At 37.9% G+C, this 25,355-nt stretch overlaps 1 protein-coding gene across 1 annotated transcript; it reads left to right on the forward strand.

The window, feature by feature from the left end:
• Nucleotides 1-8,568: 8,568 nt before the first annotated feature.
• On the forward strand, nucleotides 8,569-25,355 carry LYL1 (LYL1 basic helix-loop-helix family member). Its single transcript, XM_072399541.1, has 4 exons — nucleotides 8,569-8,871; nucleotides 12,329-12,678; nucleotides 18,595-18,686; nucleotides 22,085-25,355. Exons 2-4 carry the CDS (start codon nucleotides 12,335-12,337, stop codon nucleotides 22,555-22,557), a joined length of 909 nt encoding a protein of 302 aa, XP_072255642.1. The 5' UTR covers nucleotides 8,569-8,871; nucleotides 12,329-12,334; the 3' UTR covers nucleotides 22,558-25,355.

A 25,355-nucleotide genomic window follows, 5' to 3' on the forward strand; every position in this document is an offset into this window, starting at 1 on the left:
TGTAAAAATGTGTTTTCCTGAATTTATTTTGATTTATAGAACAGCTACATGCTTTTATATTTATTTTCACTTTGGAATATTTGTGGTTACTATTTGCATGATTTATTGTACATATATGCAAAATGTATTTTTCCAGGACTTCACATATAGCTATTCAGACCTGAACCATGATGCAATGGAGAGTGATGGTCTGATAAATCACACTTTTATTAGGAATACATAGATGGTCAGGTGTGTGTGAATTATTTACCTGGGGAAGAGATAGAAGCAGTATGGGAAGAAGTCCGGCTTGAGGAGGTAGTGTGACTTTATGGATCTTATGGATCAATGTCTTGGTGGTAGATACCATAGGGCAGCATCAGAGGTCTTGTGGAGTCTACCCCTTGATGGGTCAGAGCTGTTTTGGCAGCCAAGGAGGATCTCCACAATATTAGGCAGGGGGTTGTAATGTTTTGGATGATCACTGTATGTAAAATTGTGTCAGGAGTGTAGCATTTCTTCTGCCATTTCCTTATCTATAAAATCCATAAGATAGAAGTTAGAATATATATACAATATGTAAAATAAACATATAAAATATCATATACTACAAGAAATGTACTGAAATACAAAAAGAATGCTAACTTATTCACTGGGAAACCTTTCAAAACACAACATGAAAGATTATGCAGAATATATACGAGGGGGTGCTGAGAAGTTCCTGGCTTTGCCCAGAAAAAAGGGAGCCAGAGTTATGAAATAACACATTTATTCAACATATTCCCCCCTGAGACTGAGGCACTTGGTGCAGCGTAGTTGCAGCTTTTCTAGAACGTTCAAATTAAAGTCCTTTGGTTGGGCTGCAAACCAGCTCTCTGCAGCATCCTTGACGTCAGAAATTTCCTCAAAACGTTGCCCCTTTAGGTGTTTTTTCAAATTCGGGAACCGAAAATAGTCGGAAGGGGACAGGTCAGGTGAGTAGGGGGGATGGTGGCCCAAATGGAAACCCAGGGTGTTCAATTTGGCAGCCACAACGTTGGACGTGTGGGCAGGTGCATTGTCGTGCAAGAAAAGGATCCCTTTGGTCAACTTTCCACAGTGTTTCGTCTTAATTGCCTCCTTCATCTGGTCCAGGAGGTTAGCATAATACTGTCCGGTGACTTTTTTCATGACTTTTTTGGCCGATTTCTGGGTTCAGAACTTCTTCAGCCGCGGGATCCCCCTGTAGCGCCATTCCTTCGGCTGTTTCTTGGTTTCAGGATCATAGATGTGGAGCCATGTTTCATCCTCAGTCAAAAACCTAGCCAAAAAGTCCTGTGCGGCTTCAAAATGGGCCAAAACAGCTTTGGATGCTTCAACTCGTTCCTTCTTCTGATCACTGTTCATACATTTCGGCACCCACTTTGCTGAAAGCTTGCGCATGTCTAGGATAGTGGTGATAAGAAACCCAACACGCTCCCATGAGATGTCAAGTATCTGGAACACCAGTTGGCGACCACTGAACTAGGCTAATGTAATTGGTGTTTATGGCCCATGGCTTTCTTACTATATCTGTTCAAGTTAGTACTAGGCTAATGGAAGATTTTTCCCTAATATCCTATTTGGTTGACTCACTTTATTTTTTTTTGTTCTCCCACCATACCATTTCTTGTTTTTTTGTATGTTTGTTTTGATTTATTTCCCATTTGCCCATTATGTGAAATATTTTTATAATCTTTAATATTTATATTTATATATATATATAATATAATATATATTATTTATAATATTTTATGAAAAATGTTAATAAAAACTTTGGAAACAGAAAAAATACAAAATGACTTTCACTTGCATACAATGAAAACAAAAGCAAAATACAAACAGGGCAGTAACATATGTAATAGGGAAGAGGACAAGCTACATAGATTTGTCTTGGTGTATTCCAAATGTGTTGTGTATTCAGCTTTTGTACATTTTTTTTACTGTTATAGTATTGCTTCTTCTTCTTCTGTACTGTTGATTGTAAAATAAAAGGAGCAGCTCTATTGAGTTATCAAGCCTTAATTAAAGTCTTTTTGTGTCTTCCACCCCTGCGGGGTCTCTATTGGTCTTCCCGTACCAGTATCACGTCGTACTAGAGGGGGGCTTCATGAGATACAGCTAGCAGTGGCAGTTATGTGCAAAGGTCCAACAACCCAATTTGGTTGATCTTACTTTTGGCGGGGACATGGAGGATTTAACCCTCACATGTGTGATGGATACAAGAAGATATATTGCTGAACTCTGAATAGCGAAGAATGGTGGTCAGTGAAAGCGTGTAGGACTTGGCTTTGTGTAGGACCAGACATAAAGGTATTTATCATTTCTGTTATGTCCATGAGGATGTACAAGAGGGCAAGGAAGGAAGGTGAATATGGATTTTAGAAATACAAAATATTGATAATGGAATGAAGAATTCTGCAGCTTGCTGTGTAGACAGGTATGTTTATATATTTTATATTGCATGGAGTAGGCTGGTCATTGAAGTACGGAAACATTTTTTGTGAATACCATACCGGTACTTATGAATTGTATAAAAAAAAAGGGAAAGACACTTTTTTAGTTTTTTTAGTTCAAAGCGGAACTAAAATGAAGAGTGGAGAAGGTTCAGACCGGCCATCAGGATTTATTGCTGTCTGTACCCCCACTAGAGATATTTGTCTTTTTGATTTGTCTTGTTTTTTTATATCTCACCATTTGTATTTTCAGTAAAATGAAAACATTTACAAAAACAGGTATAGTGGGTAAAACTATTCCAATGGGAACACAATGTTCTAATAAGAACAAGGAAAGGGTTTTTTCATACTTGTCATGTCTCCAGAATGGGAAACCTTCCCAATGGGACAAAGATAGCAAAATTAACAGACACAGATTCTATATTTGACTGTAAATAAAACAAAGGTAGATTTGCACCGCTCAGCTCAGCAGAAGGCAGCAATCAGGCAGGTAAGAAGATTTAATTGCAGAGGAGACATCACTTGTCCCCTTGAGTTTTTGTTGTCACCTTACTAGGAAGGCCCCGTGTAGGCTGGCCGCCCCTACAGGGGGCTACAATGGCATACCTGGGATTAGCCCAAATAATTGACGAGACCTTTTTCAATGGAAGTTATGGGAAAGACTCACATCCTCTATTTGTTTTTTTGACCATTTTCACAGGGAATGAAAGTGAGGGAAAGTCCAACATTTTGGAGAGGAAGTCTTGCATTAGTTACAGTTATGGTGACAACAAGAGAGGATTTCCTTCACATTATGGAGTTTTTCTCTTACTTACTATTGTGTATTCAGGAAGTAAATGGAAATCTTCCAATGGAACACAATAACAACCCTGGTTGACCATTGGAGTGTGTACCCTGACACTTAAAGGTCACACTCACTCAATGGCCTTGCACCCCTTGTACTTCACATTGGTATATGTTATTGCAATGTCCCTGGATGTTATTACAGGATCCATCATCAGGTTCAATAGCCAGCAAATTCTCTATGTTATGCAAATGTAATTTGCTTTAAATTAAATTGCAGAGGTATGCAGATGTACAACCAAACAGATCATTTTTGGTAAACCAAGTTATGGGTATAAATATACTTAAAAAACAAAACTCTTAAAAAAATGAAAATTTGTGGACAAGAACGGGTGTTTGGTGTGGACAAGAAAGTGTTTGCACTGTTTTTTTAGATGCTGGATATTAATTTGTAAAAGTACCTAAATCATTTTTGTTGCCTTTTTTTAGTCTACAGGATGAATCATCACCATTGGTGTCTTTTTCAACTGTGGTGAATAGTGATTCATCAAGCAGCCAGTAAAATCAGTAAAGTCCAAACATTTTATTATGGGTTACTGACTCACTAGGTTGTAAAGCCAGGATCAGTATTGGTTAATTCACACTAGCGGTGAGGTTGTGGTTATCCCTGTAGCAGTCCCATGGGAAATAAATAGGGAATGATTCTCTTAGAACAAGAACTGAGCGGCTGGTAAGATGCCAGCCGAGAGGAGCCGTACAAAATCATACAATGAGGAGGCAAGTGTGAACCTGCCCTTTGACAGATCGGGTTAGATCTTTTAAAATAGGAAATGGCCATATTTGTATTCTCATGGGTATATATTTATGAATCTATGGTCAGAGTGAAAATTAATTCTCTGCAGGTATCTAGAGATTTACAAACAACGGCATGTGGGAGAATCCCCAGCTGGACTGAATGTACTGATTTACTAACATATTCCGTATTCTGGAACAATTGCCCATTGATGCCCATGCAGATGGGTAAAATTTCAATATGGTTTGTATCATTTGGCAGTGCTTCAGCTTATATGCCTTGTTGTGGTCAGCTTACTTGACTTATTGGGCTTTAAGTGTGGCCCCTGACATCACCAAAGGGCAACAAAGGACATTCAGTGAATGCCAAGCTAAGGAAAGTATCAGACATGGAAGACACATAACAGGAAATGTTCGGAGACTACAGACATGGTATAGGTGGGGAATAAGGACAAGACAGGAGATTCTTCTGGACTGGAGGCACAAAACAAAGACTGCCAGAGGTCAGGGCTATCAGAGACCCTTTACAACAAAGAAACAGAGGGGTAGAAAAACAAAAGAAAAAAAGCCATAGGAAGTGTGGAAAAACAGTAAGATGGTGCTAAAGAAATAAACTCAACCATTAACCACTGGAACCCACTCCTTCATTAGCCCAAGTAACAACCAAAACTGGGCCACATGCCATCCCCATGCCACAGGTTGGGGTAAATGGACTGAATTTATTGACAAGGATGCTTTGATTTAGCAAGGATAAATGTATTCTCCAATTGTAAGTGTGCACCATATAAGCCATGGTATGTCTAAAATATCTGATTTTCTCAATGGCTGTTATCACTTTTGTATGTTAGTACAGAACATGAATGAAACTTTATGCATGGCTAAAGGTAAAGAATATTAAAAAAAGTAATTGGTTAAAAAAAGCTTGAGCAACGCATGAATGTAGGGATGGGGGGGGGGGGGGTATCGCATTGCATATGTGCAACTCTATGGTTTTAAATATTTTTACCAATGACTTATGCAGATTTTACCCCTGGAAATGTAAAAGCTGCATAAGTTTGTATTCATTGGATTTAATTAGAAAATGTGTAAATCAACTTTTATTTAACAAATTTAATCAATTGTAAAAATATATAAATGTTGGGTAAAAGTTGGGTGAAAATATTCATAATGAGGATCCCTATAAGTGCATTAAGCACCTATCAGCTTATGACATTTATATTCTGGTCTTTGGAATGCACTTTGCAATGGTTAATACTTATACATAAGTGTAAAGCAAATATTGTTTTTTTCAGTAGAGTTGTGAAATATATTTTCAGTGTTTGCATTCTATGATACATTACAGGAAATATAAACCCAATCACTACAATCACATACAAGCACTACCATTGAAATTTCAGTCATTTTCAATATTTTTAAATCTCCAACTTTAATTGGGACAATTTCAGGATATCTTGCCATTTGGTCCTTGTTTATTCACTTGCTTTTGTAGCTGGGCCCCCTGCTTTTTTTTAACTTTTGTTGTAATCCTTTCCAAAGGACACGGCAACACATATTGCACAAGCATAATCCACTGTTGTCACCTTTAGGAAATGCAACCTAAGTCCTGGTTTTAGTAAAAATGAGACCCCCTGCAAATATAAAGTGGAGACCCCAAAATGCACAAAATTCTAACTCCCGGCACCCCTGCCATTTTGTCCACTTAGGCCTTGATAAAGGTGGGGGCCCCTGGCATTTGCCCAGTTTGCCCTGCCTGCAAAGTAACATTCAGCCATCATTGACGTACACGTTGGAGATACAGGAGATCAGCAACACCAAAATGCAAAAAGTATGAAAAAAATACATAGTACACAACACATGATCCAGTTAGGTTTACGTCTGATATAATTATTTAGAATATCACTGCACATGATGAACACAGACCACACGCTATGCATTAAACATCTGTGTACAATGTCCGTTCAGTCTTACTGTTATGGTTTATTTCTGCTCTTATATTTTTGAGTTATTAAATCAGCATTAATATCTTTATTTCATGATTTAACAAAAGAGCATTTGTCACCTTTCCGACCTGTTTTATTACACGTGAAAAAAATAATCATCCAATAAGAGTTTTCTTTACAAAATGTTTAGCGTTTCCTAGCAATGCCCACACAATCCTGAGCGATGCCTGGCTTCCCGGGGTGCAGAGCTCAGAGAATGCTTGTAAATGTTGCTGCGTTTCAGACCTGATGGACTCCAGCTCCAAATCACAAAAACTATATAGATAAGATATGTCATAAATATATAAAAAATAAATACGTCACTTCTATGCAATCTGTTCACTGGGATGCAGTGTCATCCATCACTCTCACCTATCCTTACTACACAATCAAATCCCTCTGCCCTTCTTTCCTCCTTAGATCTCCATCTTTTTGGGCTGATGTATAGAACTCCATAATAGGTGTGCTATGAATTTACTTAAAGTGGAACAAGAACAGTAAAATGAAAAATGGGAGCAGATAGATTGCAGATAGACAGGTGATATCTCTTCTGCAATAAAATAAACTTTTCTTTAACGTGGAACCTAACTCACCTTTCCTTGCTCCATCATCGGTACCATTTTCACCATTGTAGGCGACATCCTCACCCAGTCATCTTCTGGGGTAATCAGCCGAATAGTTGGTGCTAGCTGAGCCCATACCAATATAGAAGCATCATTTTAACCACATCATTTAGGTTTTAGTCCTAACTAATGAGTTGTAAAGGTTCTTTCACCTTTACAAAATGCAAAAAGTAAGAAAAAAAAAAAACATTTACTAATTGGTATAATACCTAACACATGATCCGGTTAGGATTTACATCTAACGAATTACTTAGAATATCACTATGCATGGTGAACAGTCTACACACAATGTAATAAACATCTGTATACATTTAGGTTTGAGTCTAAACTAATAAGTTGCAAAGGTTCTTTTATTTTTACATGAACTATTACAATTTGTGTCATCATTTTTATCTTGATACAGTCTCATCCATATATAAAATGTGTTAGAACATTTGAGGATTATATTTTGTCTGTGTGCAATAAAAAAAACAAAAATTGTACTTCAAATACTTATTTCATAAACATTTGTCTAAAGATGGTGTAAAGGAGTTGTAAAGAAGGGAAATATATATGTGTGTCTGTATATATATATATATATATATATATTTATACTGCATATATACTGTATATATTGTATGTTGCCATAACAAGATTAGACACACATAAATGTGTGTGTTGAAGAAAAAAAAAATATTTCAGTAGCAAAAGGTTTCACCACTTCAGTTTTTATCTCTACACCAGGGCAAATTTTACATTTTAGTTCTGGGTTTATTGATTCAGAAGTAAGGTTGTCACAATATTGTAGTCATAAATGCATATATTATTTTGCTTGGAGACAAACATGCCTTTTTTTGTTAGTATTGACCAAAAAATAAGTTTATTTCATTAGATTCTGAAGACAAAAAGGTAGTAATTAAAAAAATAAATTAAAATGCCTTTCTGGCCAATTTTAAACAACTTGTATGACAGTACATATATATATTGTATATATGTAATGTCAAAAATGAAAAAACTGGGAAAAAAAGAAAGAAAAGTAAAATAAATAGGTAATAGGTGAGCAAACCAGAGACCCAGAGTCTAACAGCAGAATCCTAAAAATAATCCCCCCAATGATAGGGCAGTGCTCAGTCTTACAAAGAAAGACCAAATACTTAGATATGTTTTTTATGGAGGTGTACATTATGAACCCGAGTTCTTTTAAAGACCAATAATCTATCTTTACAGATGATCAAGTATGATAAGTTAACAATAAAGTGTATGTAAACTTTCTTAAATAGACCATTGAAATTAATGTGTTATATTTGTTTTCCGCTGGTCCTGCCAAAAATCTGAACTTCCTTTGCTCTCTTCTACTGCTGACTATCATCTGTTAGAACCGTTACCATGTCTTTCTTTAGAATGCAGAACTCCTTTCCTCATGGGATGATGATCAGGAATATTTTGTAACAATAAAACATTTCATGTCCTTGGGTGACAACGCTTCTCCTCTAAAGATTCACTATGGTAAATAAGCGTTGTCACCCTGGGACAAGGAATACACTGGCTGGATGTCTTAGAAGGATCTAAACAATGGCAAGATGCAATATATACAGTTTTTTATTCTTGGGTTTAGATATGTTTAAAAGTATTATTCTTCTTTAAATACTGAGTTTTATTAGGTTGCTATGGCCTCCTCAGCTTTGCTTTGATAAATACTGATGCATTTGGTGGTTTTGGCAGTTTATGAAAGGCAGAATGAAAACTGACAAATTACACAACCTGTCCACAAATGACAGCGGAGCCCAAGCTTAATATATTATATTCCCAGCAATGAATTAGGCAACAGGTCTCCATAAATTATTATTTCTGAAATACAAAAAAAAGTGTAATATACAAATAATAGGAGTATATAACATGTCCCCAATGACTCCGGACTGGAGGGAGGAATTTGAAGGATTGTGTTCTTATCAGTCTGGACAGACCGGACCCCTGGCTCTTATCTTTAGACCCAGACTTCCTTAGACCAAGGAGAGGAGGAAATCCCCCCTGCACTGGACTACACTAACCTTCCCTCCCCTTACTGTAGACTAACTCCACCTTCCCGCTTGCAAAGTGGATTCTCTACTTGCATCAACCATGCAGACAAAACTCATCTAGAACCCCTGAAACTTAATGAGTAAGATACTCAACCCCCCACGTAATGTAAATCAGGGTCACAGCCTATTTCTGACAAAGGGAAGGGTCATGTAATGTATTACCGGCATATGGACTGTGACACAGGTAAGTCTCTGGGTGTAACGCCCATGTGGTATCATTTGGTGTATTTATGACCTGCTATCTTCTATGTACACCGATTATATGCATTACTTTTACCGTCATATCTATCTAATATTCCAATATCTATCTGTATATCTATAATCAATCAACCAATTTATCTATCTGTATATCTATAAATCGATCTATCTATCTTATTTACCTTATCTCCATTTAACGGTTTCCCTTTAACTTTTTGTCTTGCTATTTGTCTTTAAATATAAAAATACAATTGATTGTAGTTAGATTATATGGCATTACTGAATGTGTATTATATGTTAGTATCTATCTATCTATCTGTCTATCTATCTATCTATCTATCTATCTATCTATCTATCTATCTATCTGTCATAAGGTTCAGTCCATTTTACAATGTAGTATTCTTAATATCATCTTTGTTTCTATCTTGTTTTATTTATTGTTGATTGTAGTTACATTATATGGCATTACTGAATGTGTACTATATGTTAGTATCTATCTATCTATCTATCTATCTATCTATCTATCTATCTATCTTTTGACCTATTTCCTATCTTTCTTTCTTTCTTTCTTTCTTTCCATACTACAAATTATTAAGAGCTTGTCTAGTCTTATCCATGCAGTATTAGTTATTTATCATACCTTTTTATCTATTGAATTATATAATTACCAGTTTTAAATGGTAAAAATGCAGATTTAATCCACCATATTTAAACAATATTTCTCTCTAGAATTCTTAAAAAACATTTATACTCTTGCAATGCAGTATTGCATCTATCTATCTATCGATCTATCTATCTATCTGTCTGTCCGTCCGTCCTCCATCCATCCATCCATCCATCCATCTATCTATCCATCCATCCATCCATCCATCCATCCATCTATCTATCTATCTATCTATCTATCTATCTATCTATCTATCTATCTATCTGTTGATCTATCTCATTCATCTGATGCAACTAGGACTTCTTTCTTTCCCTCTTTCTATGTCCATCCATGCACTGTATGTAGTAAGTGACCCTGGATATATTTCATTCTTTCACTACATCATGTAATCAGCAGTTTGTTAACTTACAGTAGACTTGTTAGAACTTACAATATTGAAGTAACAATATAAACTTTAACAAAAATGTGTATATATATATATATATATATATCTTTATATTATTATATTTGTTTCTACAGTAGTCATATGTCATGCAGCCTGGTATTTCTTGCTTTGCCCCCTCACACGGCCTGTAAAGTTTGAATTGTTGTCATTTATGCTTGCTGTGCTTCCTATTACACAATACAGCCGCATAAATTGAAGCTGTAAAAATAAATATAAAGGTATTCATGTTTGTATGGGAAGTTTTCAGTATCGCACGCATTGATATCTGTCATCGTTTGGTGGTGATTTTGCATATTCTGCGACCTATTGTAGTTGCTAAATGTACGTGCGTGGTGGTCAAAATCAGAATGTCGTTATGATCAGAGCGTGTGGCGGCCTCCAAAAATCTATTCTTAGTGGAAAAGAGAACTGCGAGAGGAAGTTTTCATGTGTGCAGACTGTTAACCACTTCACACACCCTGCACAGCTCCACACGCTCACACACAATGCACACACACGTCTGCCCACAGTTGTGGCATGTCACACACAGACAACAAGTCCCCATGTTACTGGCTATTCGCTGGATAGATTTTTGTCTGGGACAACTAATCAGAAAATATATTTTATCTGTGTGATACAAAGGCTATATTAAAGGCTACAAAAATTTATTAAAAAAAACGTTAGGACAAATAAAAAACAACAGAAAAGAAAGTAAAAATACTGTATGTGAATTCTCTGATTGTCATAATGTCATGCAGGGGAATCAAAAAGTATGTAAAACCCATAGAAGGTGATTATTGCACATGCAAACATCATGATCTTCGCTCACACAGTTCCTACAAAAATTGATGATAAATTTGAACATGTGACACATAAAATTGTCAAGGTGGATCCGAAAGCTGCTAGGGGTTCCTTGAGCAATGAGCAATTTGTACCTTTCAGGTCTTTTTAGGTGACATCAAATTTGGCTATCAGGGTGACATTCTTCCCAATGGCCAGCAATGTAAAATACCACTTTCCCAATGATTACCATGCTAAAATACTGTGAGCTGTGGATATAGTAATTATAGCAAATTGTTCCTGGAGATCTGAAAGTAATTTTTAGGGATTCTCCATGTAAAAATGGTACAGAAAAAAATCAAGGATGACACAACAAACACAAATAGCACAGAGAAGACCAAACCATATCTGAGGTTTATAAAATGTTCCACCAGCACACTCTCAAAAACATTTTTATTATTGGCACCAAATTTGGATAATCTGAATGTTATTGAATTAATTTTGGGTGATGGCAAAAATAAGGGGTGAACTTATCCTTATGAACGTTTTTAGATCAGAAATGCATGAGATGGAGACACGTGGCCCAAATTCTGCATGGGGCCTGATAAGCAATCAGAGAACTCATATACAGTATTTTACTTGCTTTTCTGTTGTTTTTTATTTGTCTCAATGTTTTTTTAATATATCCTTTATAGCCTTTAATATAGCCTTTGTATCACACAGATAAAATATATCTAAAAATGAAAATGAAAATGCAGATAGCACATGGAAAAAATAAGTTCACCCCTTATATTTGCCATCACCTAAAATGAATTCAATAAGATTCAGGCGATCCAAATTAGGTGACAATAAAAAAAAAATGTTTTGGGGAGTGTGCTGGTGGAACCTTATATAAGCCTCTGATATGGTTTGGTCTTCTCTTTGCTATTTATGTTAGTTGTGTCATCATAGCCAGATTAGACATCTCTCAGAATAAAAGTTGTGGATGTCTGTGACTTGGCCAAAGATCACCAGGTTATTAGAACCCAATCATTCCACTGTAGAGAAAAAAAGCTACAAGTGGATTTCAAATGACTGCTAATTTCTACACCAATGGCAAGTGCAGCCCAAAATCTGAGGAAATCGAAAGTTTATAGTTACCAGCACAGGAAGTGAGAGGAAGCCTTCTAATAGGCACTGTACAACTGTTCATGGAAATTCCTCCCAACTTTATAGAAATTTCCTCCTATTTGCTTTTGCATCTCCAGGACAGAAAATGTCCTCATTGGGGCACAGCCAGCACATCTGTCATATCCCTTCCCTACTCTTTTCAAAGCAAAACACCAAAAACAAAAAGTTTGGGCCTTCTTTACCTGAATGAAGAATTCACAGCAGCTTTGTTGTGTTGCTTTAGTTTAATGCCCTGACGCACCTCCAATGTTTTACTTCAGTTCATTGGTAAGCACTTTCTTCTTTTCTTCTGCAGCAAAAAAACACTTTTTCAAGGTCTGATATCAGGCAGTACATGGAACCTAGACTGGTAATTTAGTGATAATGGGAAGGAGAATTCATCTGATCCTATGTGTTTCTTCTCAGGTGCCCATGTGTCCTACTGATAACAAAAGCGGACCTCTGGACTGCCCACATGCTACAATGGATGAAGATGGGGGTCCTACAGAAAGACAATCTGATGTGACAATCAGTACTTCGGTTGTTCCTCGTCCATGTGGCTCTCCATCTTCGCCCTCTGAGCCTAACACAGATGAAAAGAGGCCAACAGATGGACTACCTGCCCACGTGCCTGTCATCAGCTTGGGACATAGCCGGGTGGCACTGAGGCCAGAGCTTACTACTTTACGTCCCGTTCCTCCCCTAATGCTGACACTTCCAGGGATACGGACACCAATATTTCCTCCACAGTTCCATGCTCATCCATATCTATCCAGGTAATTTGTGCACCTAGAAGACTTTAAACCTACCTATGATGTATGTGAGTCATTCAGTAAAGCAGTAGTTGCCTTTGGCCATGGCATTCCAAGGACAATCATTGGGTATCATGAAAATTGTAGATGTGATTATCGGCTTTCAAATTATTAATGTGTAAATAGTCCATACCATGATTTGCACCCATAGGCACTTTTGACATCCACATTTTCCCCACTGCTAAGGTTACTTTACCCAGAGTAAGCTGCCACAGTGGGTCCCCAGGGCTCATGAAACAATATGGCAAACTCACCTCCCAAATTGTTCCTTCCAGCCATGACAAGTCTGGCCTTCCCTCTTATCATTCCCTATCTACCTATGTGCTTAGGTTAATAATTTATTCAGATCACTGGCTTTTGCTCCCAACATTTTTAGATGCTGCAGTAGTGTGATCTAAACTGTGCGGGTACATCCATAATTGTACAGTTGTAAAAAAATGATATTTTATTAATACACGGCTGTATCCATTGGTGCCCCCTTATATCTGTCTGCAGTTCAGCATTTTAGCTCCAGCCACTTGGCCTAAAGTAAACTGTCCTGGCCTATATGTTGCCTATACGTCCAGAATACTTACCCAGGCCAGCTTCATGAAATACAAAACTTAGACTTACATTTCCATCTGAACCTGGGAAATCGAGGTAGAGATGGTCATCCCAAAGTTTCTTTGATACTATTCAGCGTGTATTCAGACTGTTCCAAACACCCCCATAGGTGTGGTAAGCTTGGCAAAATTGGCCACAATTGTGCAGGAGATTTTGTATGGTCTTCCTGTGGCCCAGAGCTGCAGGAAATTGAATTTGATGGATATCAGTCACTTCTCAGTTGTGTTAATTTGATTTGCATCCTTCTAAAATCTCCCTGGTTTTATTCAACTGACTGTTAAGGGCTTCATCCAACGGGTGGTTAAACAAGCCAGTTTCTGGTGTTTCATCACATTGAAGATGTAATGGGCTCACCAAGATTTCATTATCATTGAAACAAATTGGTTGAAAAGTCATTATTTTGCAGACATTTAGAAGGCAGTGTGATTGTGTTACAGATTTAAAGAGATGCTAACATACAACATGCAGGGTCTCATGGGTGGTAGGGTGCGCAACCTTTTCCATAGACGTGTAAACAAGGCATAAGTCTTGTAATGAAATAAATTGCAGCCTCAGCATTCTTTTACACATGCATATGCATTAGAAAGTCTCAATAAGAACAATTTCGAGACAATGCCTGTCACTGGACTTCTGGAAAAAGTCAATGACTCAAGCAGGAAATGAGGTTTCTGGGGACGTCCCGTAATCAGTGGTGTACAGAACAATTGTACTGCTGCCATGGTTGTAAGGAGGCAACATTTGCATTTTTGGACAATTTTAGAAAATCATAGCTGATGAAACATTTTTTTTTTTGGTAAGACAGCAATGTCTACTATAGGACATGGCAGCAAATAAAACATTGATTGTGTTGTATGCATCCCAACACACATCTGCATTGTGCTGCAATATAATAAAATATAACACACTGTGGTGCACAGATGCATCGTCCTGCACTGAAAAACATTGTATATAAGTGTGTTAACACTCCTATTAATTTTTATGCATTTGTATGTTGCAGAACTCTGAAAAATGACAAGAATTGGACCTAAAAAAAAGAAGCATAGCAGTGCCATGTTTTGTAGCACTGTACATAATACAATTTAAACCAGTGGTGAACACTTTAAACAATTTTCAGGTATCAGGGAACCCCTGCTAGTTATTCATTGAGAAAAATACTGTTTGCATTGTTTGCCAGTGGTCAGAATGGCACCTTGACAGAGAGCTACAAAGATCCTTGGTTTCATACAAGTAACTCTCCCAAGTTGTGTTGGCCCAGGAGCTTTACAGACATATGGGAAGATAAATAATGGAGTAAGCCAATAAGGGAGATAAATCGTCCATACCTTAAGTAACCCCTTGCAGCTTCTAAAGGAACCCTAGAATTCAATGGCTGACATAGACAATGGGTAACGATACATTAACAGCTCACATAGGAATGTCCAGCAATACAAATAATACATATAAAAATAGCATCCAACAACATAAAGAAGCATTAAAGCAAATACAAAAAACAATAGCAGGAGGGTCCTGCTCTTATGAGTTTACAATCTGGAAATATAACGTAATGCACTTTACTAGTTCCTAAATGCGGGCGCTGTATTACTTTCATTTTTCAGGAGTAAGAGTAGTACATAAATACCTATGGATTTTTCCAGACCTGGAATCCAATGCCTGTGTACTAAAGTGAATGCAAAACAATCTTATATTTTTTTAATAAACCATTCATCTCATCATTTCCTAATAAATGCACATATACAAAGGTAGATGTGTTTAAAGTACAGCTAGTATGACAGCCATGACATTCCCCAAATATTGTCCAGTGTAGAATCTTCCGTGTTCATGTATTTCCAATGGCAGTGATGGATTATCCACCAGAGAATGTTTGGTGAATGTCAGATTCACTGTTTTAAAAATGGACTTGTTTTTTTGGAATTGTTTGTTTGATTGGAAATGTTGGAAAACAATGTGGCCACTGCTATACAATTTTCTGTGTACGATCTTTCCTGTGAACAATCTTTCCAACAAGATAATTCCAAGAGAAGTGACAATCTTGACCATCAAAAAAGTCAATTAAATGTCAAAGTCCACAGGCTGTGTAAACCAGAAAAATTACTTTTATTTGTTCATGCATTTAAAACAAAAATTCTTGTTTTTTTGCCTCTACACATATTTGGATAATTGAAGTAAATATATTCACACTTCTTGCCTAAATATTCTTTTAGTATGGTGGCTCAATCTTCTGGTCTTTGCAGTGCTGGGTCCCAGGTTTGAATCTCGGCCAGGAAACTATCTGCGTGGTGTTTGCAGGTTCTCGTCTTTGCGTGGGTTTCCTCCCACATTCAAAAAACATGCAGTTAGGTTAATTGGCATCATCCCAAAATTGACCTTGGACTGTATTAGAGACATATGACTATGGTAGGGACATTAGATTGTGAGCCCCTTTGAGGGACAGCTAGTGACATTACTATGGACTTTGTACAGCGCTGCCTAATATGTTGGCGCTATATAAATACTGTGTAATAATATTAATAATAATATAATTTATTTAATTAGTCTTAAGTCTTTTTCTATGGAAAGGTGAATGTAAACAAAACACTTATCTCAGTGCTTGAGTGATATCATTTTCCTAATAATTGCTGATTGTTGGCAAAATACATGAACCAGTTAGCTGAAAAAAGATGGTCCCAAGTATAGGGAATGTACCAGCATCATGATGTATAGTGATGGGCAAAATATAAAGATGTATTATTGCAAACAATTGTGAAAATGCAACTCATCTTTTCAAGTGAATCGCAAAGCTTCCAATCACGATGCTATCATTGCAATTGCTAAGGATCAGGGGGACCGGAGGTGACATATCCGAAGTGATTTTTTAAATCACATAGCTTTTCTAAAATTTGAAGTTATAAGGGTCTATTTATAAATGTTTTCACCCATGTGTTCACAATCGACCTTTAGGACAGGTTCCTCTGTTCCCCCCAATTTTGATGATAATACTGTATTCACAGGTTTTGCATTTAACACAAAGGAGTCTATATACAAATTTGTGAATCTGACATTCACTGAAACATTCCCTGATAAATTATTAATTACTGCAACTGAAACACATAGATCTGGAATATTCTCAACCAGGGAATGTATCAATGAAGATCAAAATTACCCGTTTTATAACTAGACCTCAGAAAGTTGGCAAGTAGCTTTACAAATTAATTTTAATCATTTAAATTTAACTTCAATTAAAAAAAGTGATTTCAAAAAAATTTAATTTAAAAAAATTGTATTATTTAATAAAACATTTTTTGTACTTATCTGACTTTGGGCATTCCAAACTTTGGTCTTTTCAAGAGCTACAATAGGTTAGGAATTTTTAGCATTTGTTGATTTCCAGGTCCCCTATTACACATTGGGCCAGTGAATGACCACAGAAAGTCAGGGGGACCCGGAATTCAGCAGGCCTGGAAGTTTGTCAGATGCTGAACATTCTTCACCAGGCACAGCTCAGTCACAGGTGACGGAGGGGTAAGCAGTAAACCTCAGCTTTTGCATGGACTTTTCTTTGGGCTTTTCAAATTTTCATTATGAGGTGTCACTTTGAGATGAAAGAATGACATCCAAAAAAGAACGCTCATCTGACATAAAAGGGAAGAGAAATATGACAGCTGCACAATATTTCCAATGATTTTTATATAAAAGGAATTACCAACTTATCTTAGTTGTTTCTTCAACACAACATCTTTGAGTAACTTAAAATGTAAGTAAAGTAAAAAAAATGATCATTTTGTTGTATGTTCTGCTACTTCTCTTCTATTCTTTGTAGGGAATTGCATATACTTGACTCTGGTTACAATCCATATTCCATTCAGAATGCTTTTATTTGAATGATCCAGCAAACCTTGAATGGATCTGGTCCAGGATTGAAAACATTTGCTAACAAATAGCAAATTACTTTTAGGAAATCCATTCCAGGTGTGCTGGATCACCCAGCTTCACTGATGAAAGTGTATCCTCTCCAGCCTGGGAGAGCTTTCATAAATCAAGCCCAATGCAAGAAATCATGGGATGGTTTCCTATATGAAGAAAGCTGACATTGTAGCCACTTTGCTGCCCTCTAACATTCAACAAGACTTTGTGAAAACCACCAGCAGCCTCTGCACAAATTGTAAAACTTGGTTTAGATTTTGAAGGCCATCTAGGCCATACCCTGGAGTGCCATGGCTGCTGGGGGAGCATTTAAACCCCTGCCAATGGCTGCATAATTTCCAACTGGCTTCTTTGCCCTGCCTGACTTGCCTGGGCATCATCTGCCTCATACAGCTTCCTTCTGCTCTCTACTGTCCTTTGTACACATGGAAGGAGCCTGAGCCCCCCAGACCGGCAGTCGCCAACCGGTGGTCCGCGGCTCAGGGCCAAGGACCACGTCTTACGTATGGATTCTAGGCCCAGGGCAGGTTGTGTCTCTGGGCTCAGACCTGTAATGGGAGAGTGGTCCGGTTATGGCATCATGACATCACTCTAGGGGAAGTTTTTTCACCTATGAGTGACACTTGGCTCCCCGCGCATGCGTGGTCTGGAGTCCGTGCATTTAGTGGTCTGTAGGTCTAAAAAGGTGACCACTGGTCCAGACAATCTGAAGAGGTTTGTTCTGGACTCGCTCCAGCTTGTAATTCTGTTCACTCACCTCCTATCAGAATTCTCCTGGTTAGCACACAAACCTATTGACCGTGTGAGCTGCTTGTTCCTATCCCAGTCCAAGCTGTAATGTACAGGGACTGCAAGAGCTTGGTACTAAGTTAGATTTAAGTACTGACACTGCCTGCATAAAAATACGTACAATGATATATTAATGAATACAAAGCTGCTTTATTTTGTGTCTTGTATATCTACCTGGAGTTCAGATTTAAACACACAGATAAAAGCAGTGAATCATTTCTCAATCACATTTTATTGCAGTTTGTTTAAATATAGTAATCATCAGAAGTCAAGGCCAATCAACTGTACGGGATGGGAACAGAGGGAAGATTACAATGAAGTGCTTATCACTCTTCTGTACTGGAAAAACAAAAATAGAAATTCTTTGGCAGGTAGAACAGCTCCCTTATATGAGTTTTACATTTAGCTGTTGCCTAGAATTCTGATTTCTTTGTTGTATCACTTGAAAAGTAAACCCACCGATGGTCAACATAATGTTCGGGAGACCATGTGATTACCCTGTCAGTGGCATTAAAAAGGAAAACATTAACATTTAATGTTACAAGTTATAAATTATAAATAGATGATAATTTTTTTCTGTTTTTTCAGCCCTTATCTTTGTGCCTCGAGTCTGATCCCTCTCTTTTCTGGGAGATTTAAGAGGAGGAACCATACTGACGTCATTGAGCCACCATTCATAGGTAAGCTACAAGAATAATGGCAAGTTCTTATGAGTTCTAATTTTTATTACATTTTTAACAAAACATTACAACTTCACTAGCATGTTTTAATCATTTAGAATACAATTCTTGAGTTGTCGCGTAACAAATTTTAGTGTCCAAGCACATATGTCAAAGTACTCAGCATAGATTTCTGGAAACATGCCATAAAACAAGGAAAAAATAATATAATATTAAAATAACATTAAAAGAAAATCAAAGAACCAAAACTGTAACTGGAGGCCCGAAGTATGTTGTGGATGTTCATTAAACCAAGCACATTTGAAAGCAAAGTTGAATATAATAATAAACATCAGTAAAAAGTCTGAACACCCTACAGAGAGATCTCACTATTGATCAACCAAGTGGATTATTTAAACCGGTCATAGATAAGTGACCTTTCACGCTGATCAATGGCCCCTTATATGTATTTATGCCAGACCCGAAAGAAGCCAGTGATATGACGATCATCCGCTCTTTCTGCTTCAAATAATTCCTTGTCAAAGATAATTTTTTACATAATAAGTACTGCTTGCATGGACGGTGCCACTGTATTAACCCATTCCTTCAATATCACCCTCCTTACCGCCTTTGTAGTTCTCTTCATTGGCTTCCATTTCACCCGAGAATCAAATTCAAGCTCCTGTTCTTTGCCTTCAAATTCCTCCACAGTTCTTGTCCCACTTACCTTTCTGACTTGATAGAAAAATAGAAAAATACTCCCCAATTACCTACTAATGACTTCCTCACTCATAACCTCCTCACACACAAGACTTCTCTAGAGCTGCCCCGACTCTCTGGAATGGTCTATTCGGCTTGCTCCTACTTTCTGCTCATTTAGGAGAGCCCTTAAAAAGATTCATCCTTTTTAACTTGCCTACCTGTCTTCTTATGTCTCTTAAACCATCACTACTTACACACCACTCTATATCCCTCCTCCCCCACCTCCTAGATTGTAAGCTCTTCAGGGCAGGGTCCTCTCCTTCTCATGTGTAACTGTCTGTATCTGTCTGTCATTTGCAATCACTATTTAATGTACAGCACTGCGTTATATGTTGGGGCTGTATAAATCCTTTTTATTAATAATATTATTATTAATAATATTAATAATAATTGCAAACCATTATCTGAAGCTCCATACACACAATGTCTATTCTAACGGATCCATGAACAATGTTGGGAGACCACTTTACAAATTAAAGAATGATGTCAGAGAATGTTTTACATCAAGGTTTCTAACATTTGCTGAATATGTACTCTGAATCTCTGTGGGATCATACTATCCTTCATAACTGGAAGGCCTTGTGATAATGGAATTCCTATCAACGCCTGGGACTCCTATGGAGGGTGTATTGGCAGGTGCTCTGGGTGTCAAGCCTTAACAAATCTGCACATGCGTTAGAATGCTTTATTATGAGGTCCATGCATCCACACATAATGCTAGGCTGCTATGTAATTGTTTCTCAGCAATGAAAGGACATACTTGGTAACCAGGAACCCACAGCTTGGGGCCAGGAGATGCGGGCTTCCTATACACCTAGAATATGCTAAAGATCCTAGCTGCTCTCCAAGTTCTGCAAATGTGAAGCCTGGGCAATCATGGTTAGCATAATTCATGTATTTACAGAGATATTGTGGTTATGTTGGTGATCATAATTTTCTATAAGTAGCTAACAAAAGTGTGAAATATAAATAAATTTGGCCCAAACTATTCGACTAATAAAATAGTGAAGGGCCCACATTGGTTAGCAGCCTGTGTTTGGCTAGACCCATAGCTGGTTGTTTTCTGTATTCTGGAATTGGATTCCTCTCCTCGGTCTCAGTGGCACACTGCACCTGACATGGAATCGGAGCGCTAAGTTTATTGGCGGTTGCCTGGAGGAAGATGTGGTCTTGTGGGTTTTACAGATTCTGTTATCTATCAATCTTGTCTTCCGCTGAGTAATGTGTGATGTGTAACATATAAAAGTAGAAAGGCTTGGGAGATGTGGGAAAGACCAAAGGAGGAACATTTAGTGTCATTTCTGAATTTAGTGACAAATGAGAATAATGAGTGGCACAAACGTGGATAATAGTGCCAATGGGCATTGTACATTGTCAGACACAAAATACATGTAGCCACAGTTCATTAAAAGCATTTTAATATCAATCATCTCTAATCCACGGTACAGCAGAACTGGGAGAGGGATGGTCAGCATGAAGAGCCAATCAGCTGTGTTGCATTGCACATGAGCTTGCAATTAACTGACAGATAGGGATGAGCGAGAATACCTCTTGCATTCTTGTGATGATTTCCATGGAAAACCATTGGAAATCACTATAGGAGGATTATCGCGGCAAGCCCTCATTCCAACCTGTAGTGCCTGGGGATCTCTCATTAAAAGGAGGATTCTCATGGCTCCATTCATAAATGCAGCCGCGATACTCCTCCTCTCAGAACAATGTTCCTCCTCTATTGCCGTCCTGTAGTATGTGTTCCTGAATAGAGTTTCTCTATCCAGGAACACAACTCCTGTGTTCTTGGATAGAAAAACTCTATCCAAGCACACATACAACTAGTAAAGGGCTGCAAGAGCAATCAGTCAGCTGTCAGCTCTGCTCCCCTGATTGGTTTTGAAGGTCCCAAAAATTGGGTCTCGCCGGACGAATTTACAAAGCCTACGCCTACATGTTTGGTAAGTAAGAACGGCCTAATTCGCCATGTGAGCGAATTTAAAAAATTTGCTCGCTCATCCCTACCGACAGAAGGGGAGCAGAAGAATGGTGAGGTGAACAGGTTGTATTGCCTTAATGCATTAGAGAAAATTGAGGTCACCAACCCTGCATTGCTTTCTAGCAGAGTTGTGTAAATTACAAGATTTGGCAGATAAAACAGTTCCTATCTATGTCTGTTTGCTTTTAATTCAGCTTTAAAGCTAGACTCCAGGCTTAAATATACATTAAAACCAGGCTCCAAAACCTAATATAGCACTGGATACAAATGTAAAATGTTTCTCCATGTTGACCGTTGTCATCAAAACAGAATGGACCTGATTTAATAAAGCTCTCCAAGACTGGGGGGGATACACTTTCATCAGTGAAGTTGGATCCAGCAAATCTAGAATGGATCTGGTCCAGGGTTCAAAACACTTGCTAGCCGATCCAGGATTGCTGGATCACCCAGCTTCACTGATAAAAGTGTATCTACTTCAGCCTTGGCGAAGCTTTAATAAATCAGTTTTTTGAGTTGGCACCACATCAAGAATAAATGACACTTATTGACCTGGCCATGTGGACCTATTACATGGCCCTATTAGAAACTCATTCATCCTCTATTTTTTTAAAGTGTTGTCTTTAATATGAACGAACTGCCCATTTACCTTTTCCCTTCCAATTTGCAGTAAGGCAGCCCCAGAAAGTCGCCCGCCGGGTCTTCACAAACAGCCGGGAACGCTGGAGGCAACAGAACGTCAATGGGGCCTTTGCAGAATTACGGAAGCTGATCCCCACACACCCTCCAGATAAAAAGCTAAGCAAGAACGAGATCCTTCGCCTGGCCATGCGATACATCACCTTCCTGGTTACTCTGCTAAGTGATCAGCACAACCAAACCTCCAAAAACACCTCCACCAAGATGAAATTCCCACACACAGTCTGCGATCTTTCACAGAAAGGTCAAGATAATCTCAGCCCTGAGGACAACCTGCAAGAAAAGCAGAAAGCCAAGGAGTTCCATGGAATTGTGTCCCCATTGTCTGGCAGCTGCGGGGACAGCATAGACACTGAAGAGGAAGAAGGGGACAGAGAAAGTGTTTCATCTTCAAGAAGCGCGCCAATGACAATAATCACTCCCGAGGTGGGAGAAGGTCGGTGAGGGTTGGGGAATGAAGGAGATTGGGACAAGAGAAACCTTCATCTCCTTCATAACTTTTCATGATGGACATGTTTCTCAATGGTTTTCAAAATTGAATTTCTTTTTTTTTTTGTTTCATAATTAGATAGTAGAAGTTTTTTTTTATTTCTAAAGCTGAGGGAGTTACAAATATGGCTCCCACCATTTCTTTATTGCTGCAGATTGACATATTTCTGTCCTTCGGCCATGCAGGGCCACGACTGCACTTTACTGCCAGGCTCCATAGCTACTTTTTCTTTCTTTGCTCCCCTGCACCTTCCTATATGTGACAGAATTGGGTTCTTAGAAGACCAATTGCCAAGCACCAACAAAGTCACTTAGAGGGAAGTGTATGGCTAATATGCTTACCATATCTAGAGGCGCCAGGTATGTTACTTTGCTTCTATAGACATATAGAATGTAAGAGAAGAGAAGATAATGTGCCGGGGCGGGCATTATTTTAAACCATGCTTTGGCTGGTTGAAAGCAGACTAGGCAGTGATAGGAATATGAAGGAGTGTCCAGAGTTTTCCTTTTTGAATTAGATGTACACTGTACTAGGGTTACAGTGCTGAAAGTGCAGTCTTGTAATCATGGACAAGTAGGGTTCCAGTAGAGCCCCGGCCTGCTTTTGGACTAACGGTAATAGGCTTAATTTTCATTTATGATGATTTTTATTGCTGTGTGGCCTGTTTTCAGCAACAAAAGCCAATAGGATCTAAAAACAAGTTGCATAGCTAAAGTTAATGATCATTACTGTTAATAATAAAAGCATTTTAGATTTGTTAAAGCCCATCTAAACTGAGGCACTAAAATGTAATATATTGCTATGCACCAGTCCTTAGATGTGGTGGCTGCATTAGTTGTCTTTTACAAGTTTTTTTCTATATTTTTATTCAGTGATCTGGCACTTCTTCTCCTTCATTTTCCTTTTTGTCACACTTTGCATCTATAGACAGAGCCATGGTTGTCACACGGACTGGACTTTAGGTATGCCAGTGTTTGTTCATCTTTATTTCATGGGGGGGGTTAGTAGTTTACACAATAATAAAAAAGTTTGTGTTTTATTTTAAACATGCAAGCGGACAGTAAATTATTGAGAGGATCAACAGGTATTTTACTTGGTTAAAATGTGCTCATCCTCAGAAATGAAAACCAATACAACTGCTATATCTAAGGACATATAAGCTGAAATGTAATACAGTTTTGTATTGGCTTTGATTGAGTCCAATATATTGCAAAGCTTGTTCTTATGTCACAGGTGGTAATATTTCAACTACAACACCCAGCATATTATGCCAGGCTCTGGCTGCCCTTTTAATGCCATAGCTGGATCTTTATTAAGGCCTCTGTGACGGACCTATATTTCATACAATGTGGAAATGCAGATCACCTGAATGTTCTCAAAAGCATCTGAAACTGATGTCCAAGTACACAGACCATGTAGCATATGTGTATATTACAAATCTGACATTGCAATGTATAGCGTTTCCTTGACCTTTTGAAGGAACCCTTCTCCTTCTATAATCACTATATCCACAGCTCACAGTACATTAGCGTGGTTGTCAGTGGGAACAATGCCTCTTACATTGCTGGCCAGTAGGAAGAATATCACCCTTACAGATAGCCAGAAAAAATCATTGGTGTCACCTAAACTGACCTAAGAGTCATAAATTGCTCAAGGAACCCCCAGCAAGCTTCAGAGGAACTGTAGGGTTCCACAAAACTCTGGTTGAGAAACACTGATGTAAAGGGTATTTCCTGGAAAAGTGAAATACCTGGTCCGTTCATTGTAATTAGTAATACGGAGTTTAATGCTTTCTCAGGACAAGGATTAGTAATTACTATACATATCTAATCCTCAGTTCCACCTGTAATACAATGAACCTGGATTTCTAATTAATGCCCAAATCCAGAGCAGAGCAGTAGGGTGTTGAGAGCTGCTATTTATCCCCCTTTATATTGTGGACATTTTTCTTTGGGAAATCTTTCTAAAGATGACAGAATCAGAAACACATCAAAGATTCAGAACTTTTGTCAATGTTTTCATTGCAATCTGTGTCCTCCCGTCCCAGTGACAATGGCTCCCTCCATTCCTTGTCCTGTTGTCACAAGGATCCAGAAATAAAGGTAATCTCTCCAAGCATGTGGCAAAGATAGATAAAAACCTGACCCAAATTTTGACTTTTCCCATTTGTATCCAAAGCATAAAAAATGTTGTCAGGACACCCTGCTTCAGCTTATGCCCCAGTCCCATCATAATGCACTGCAGACACACTGCTCCAGATTCCCACAATGACTAGCCACGAGTCCATATGTCCAAGCTTTTGTCAATGCCAAGAGAAAACCATCAATATTCTTTTTCTTTACATATTTGTTTTTCAGTTTATCATGGTCAGGGCAAAAATTACAATTTCAAACAATATTTTTTTTTATACATAATGAAACACAGTTATGAAGACAGCTGGGGATGGTGCTTTGGCGCTAGTTCCACTTTAATGTGGTGTAACACGTGTATGGTTAATTATTCATTTCATGTTTTATGTTCTTTTTTATGTATTATATCTGATTTGGTTAATTTTGTAACACTGGACTTCATTGTAAATTATGGCTGCTTGTATTTTCCTATTTGTGCCTATTCAGTTGGGTTGTGAGTCCGGTTTTTGGATAACCTTTGACTGTCCTGGAAGGAATTTATATGCTTACTGTGTCCTTACTGTATTATTATTCTGAATGAATTGCTGCACTAGAGGTCACAGGAATAAAAACTACCAATGGCA

The sequence above is a fragment of the Pyxicephalus adspersus genome, chromosome 2, assembly GCF_032062135.1.
Source record: "Pyxicephalus adspersus chromosome 2, UCB_Pads_2.0, whole genome shotgun sequence".
In the NCBI taxonomy this organism is placed as follows: Eukaryota; Metazoa; Chordata; class Amphibia; order Anura; family Pyxicephalidae; genus Pyxicephalus; species Pyxicephalus adspersus.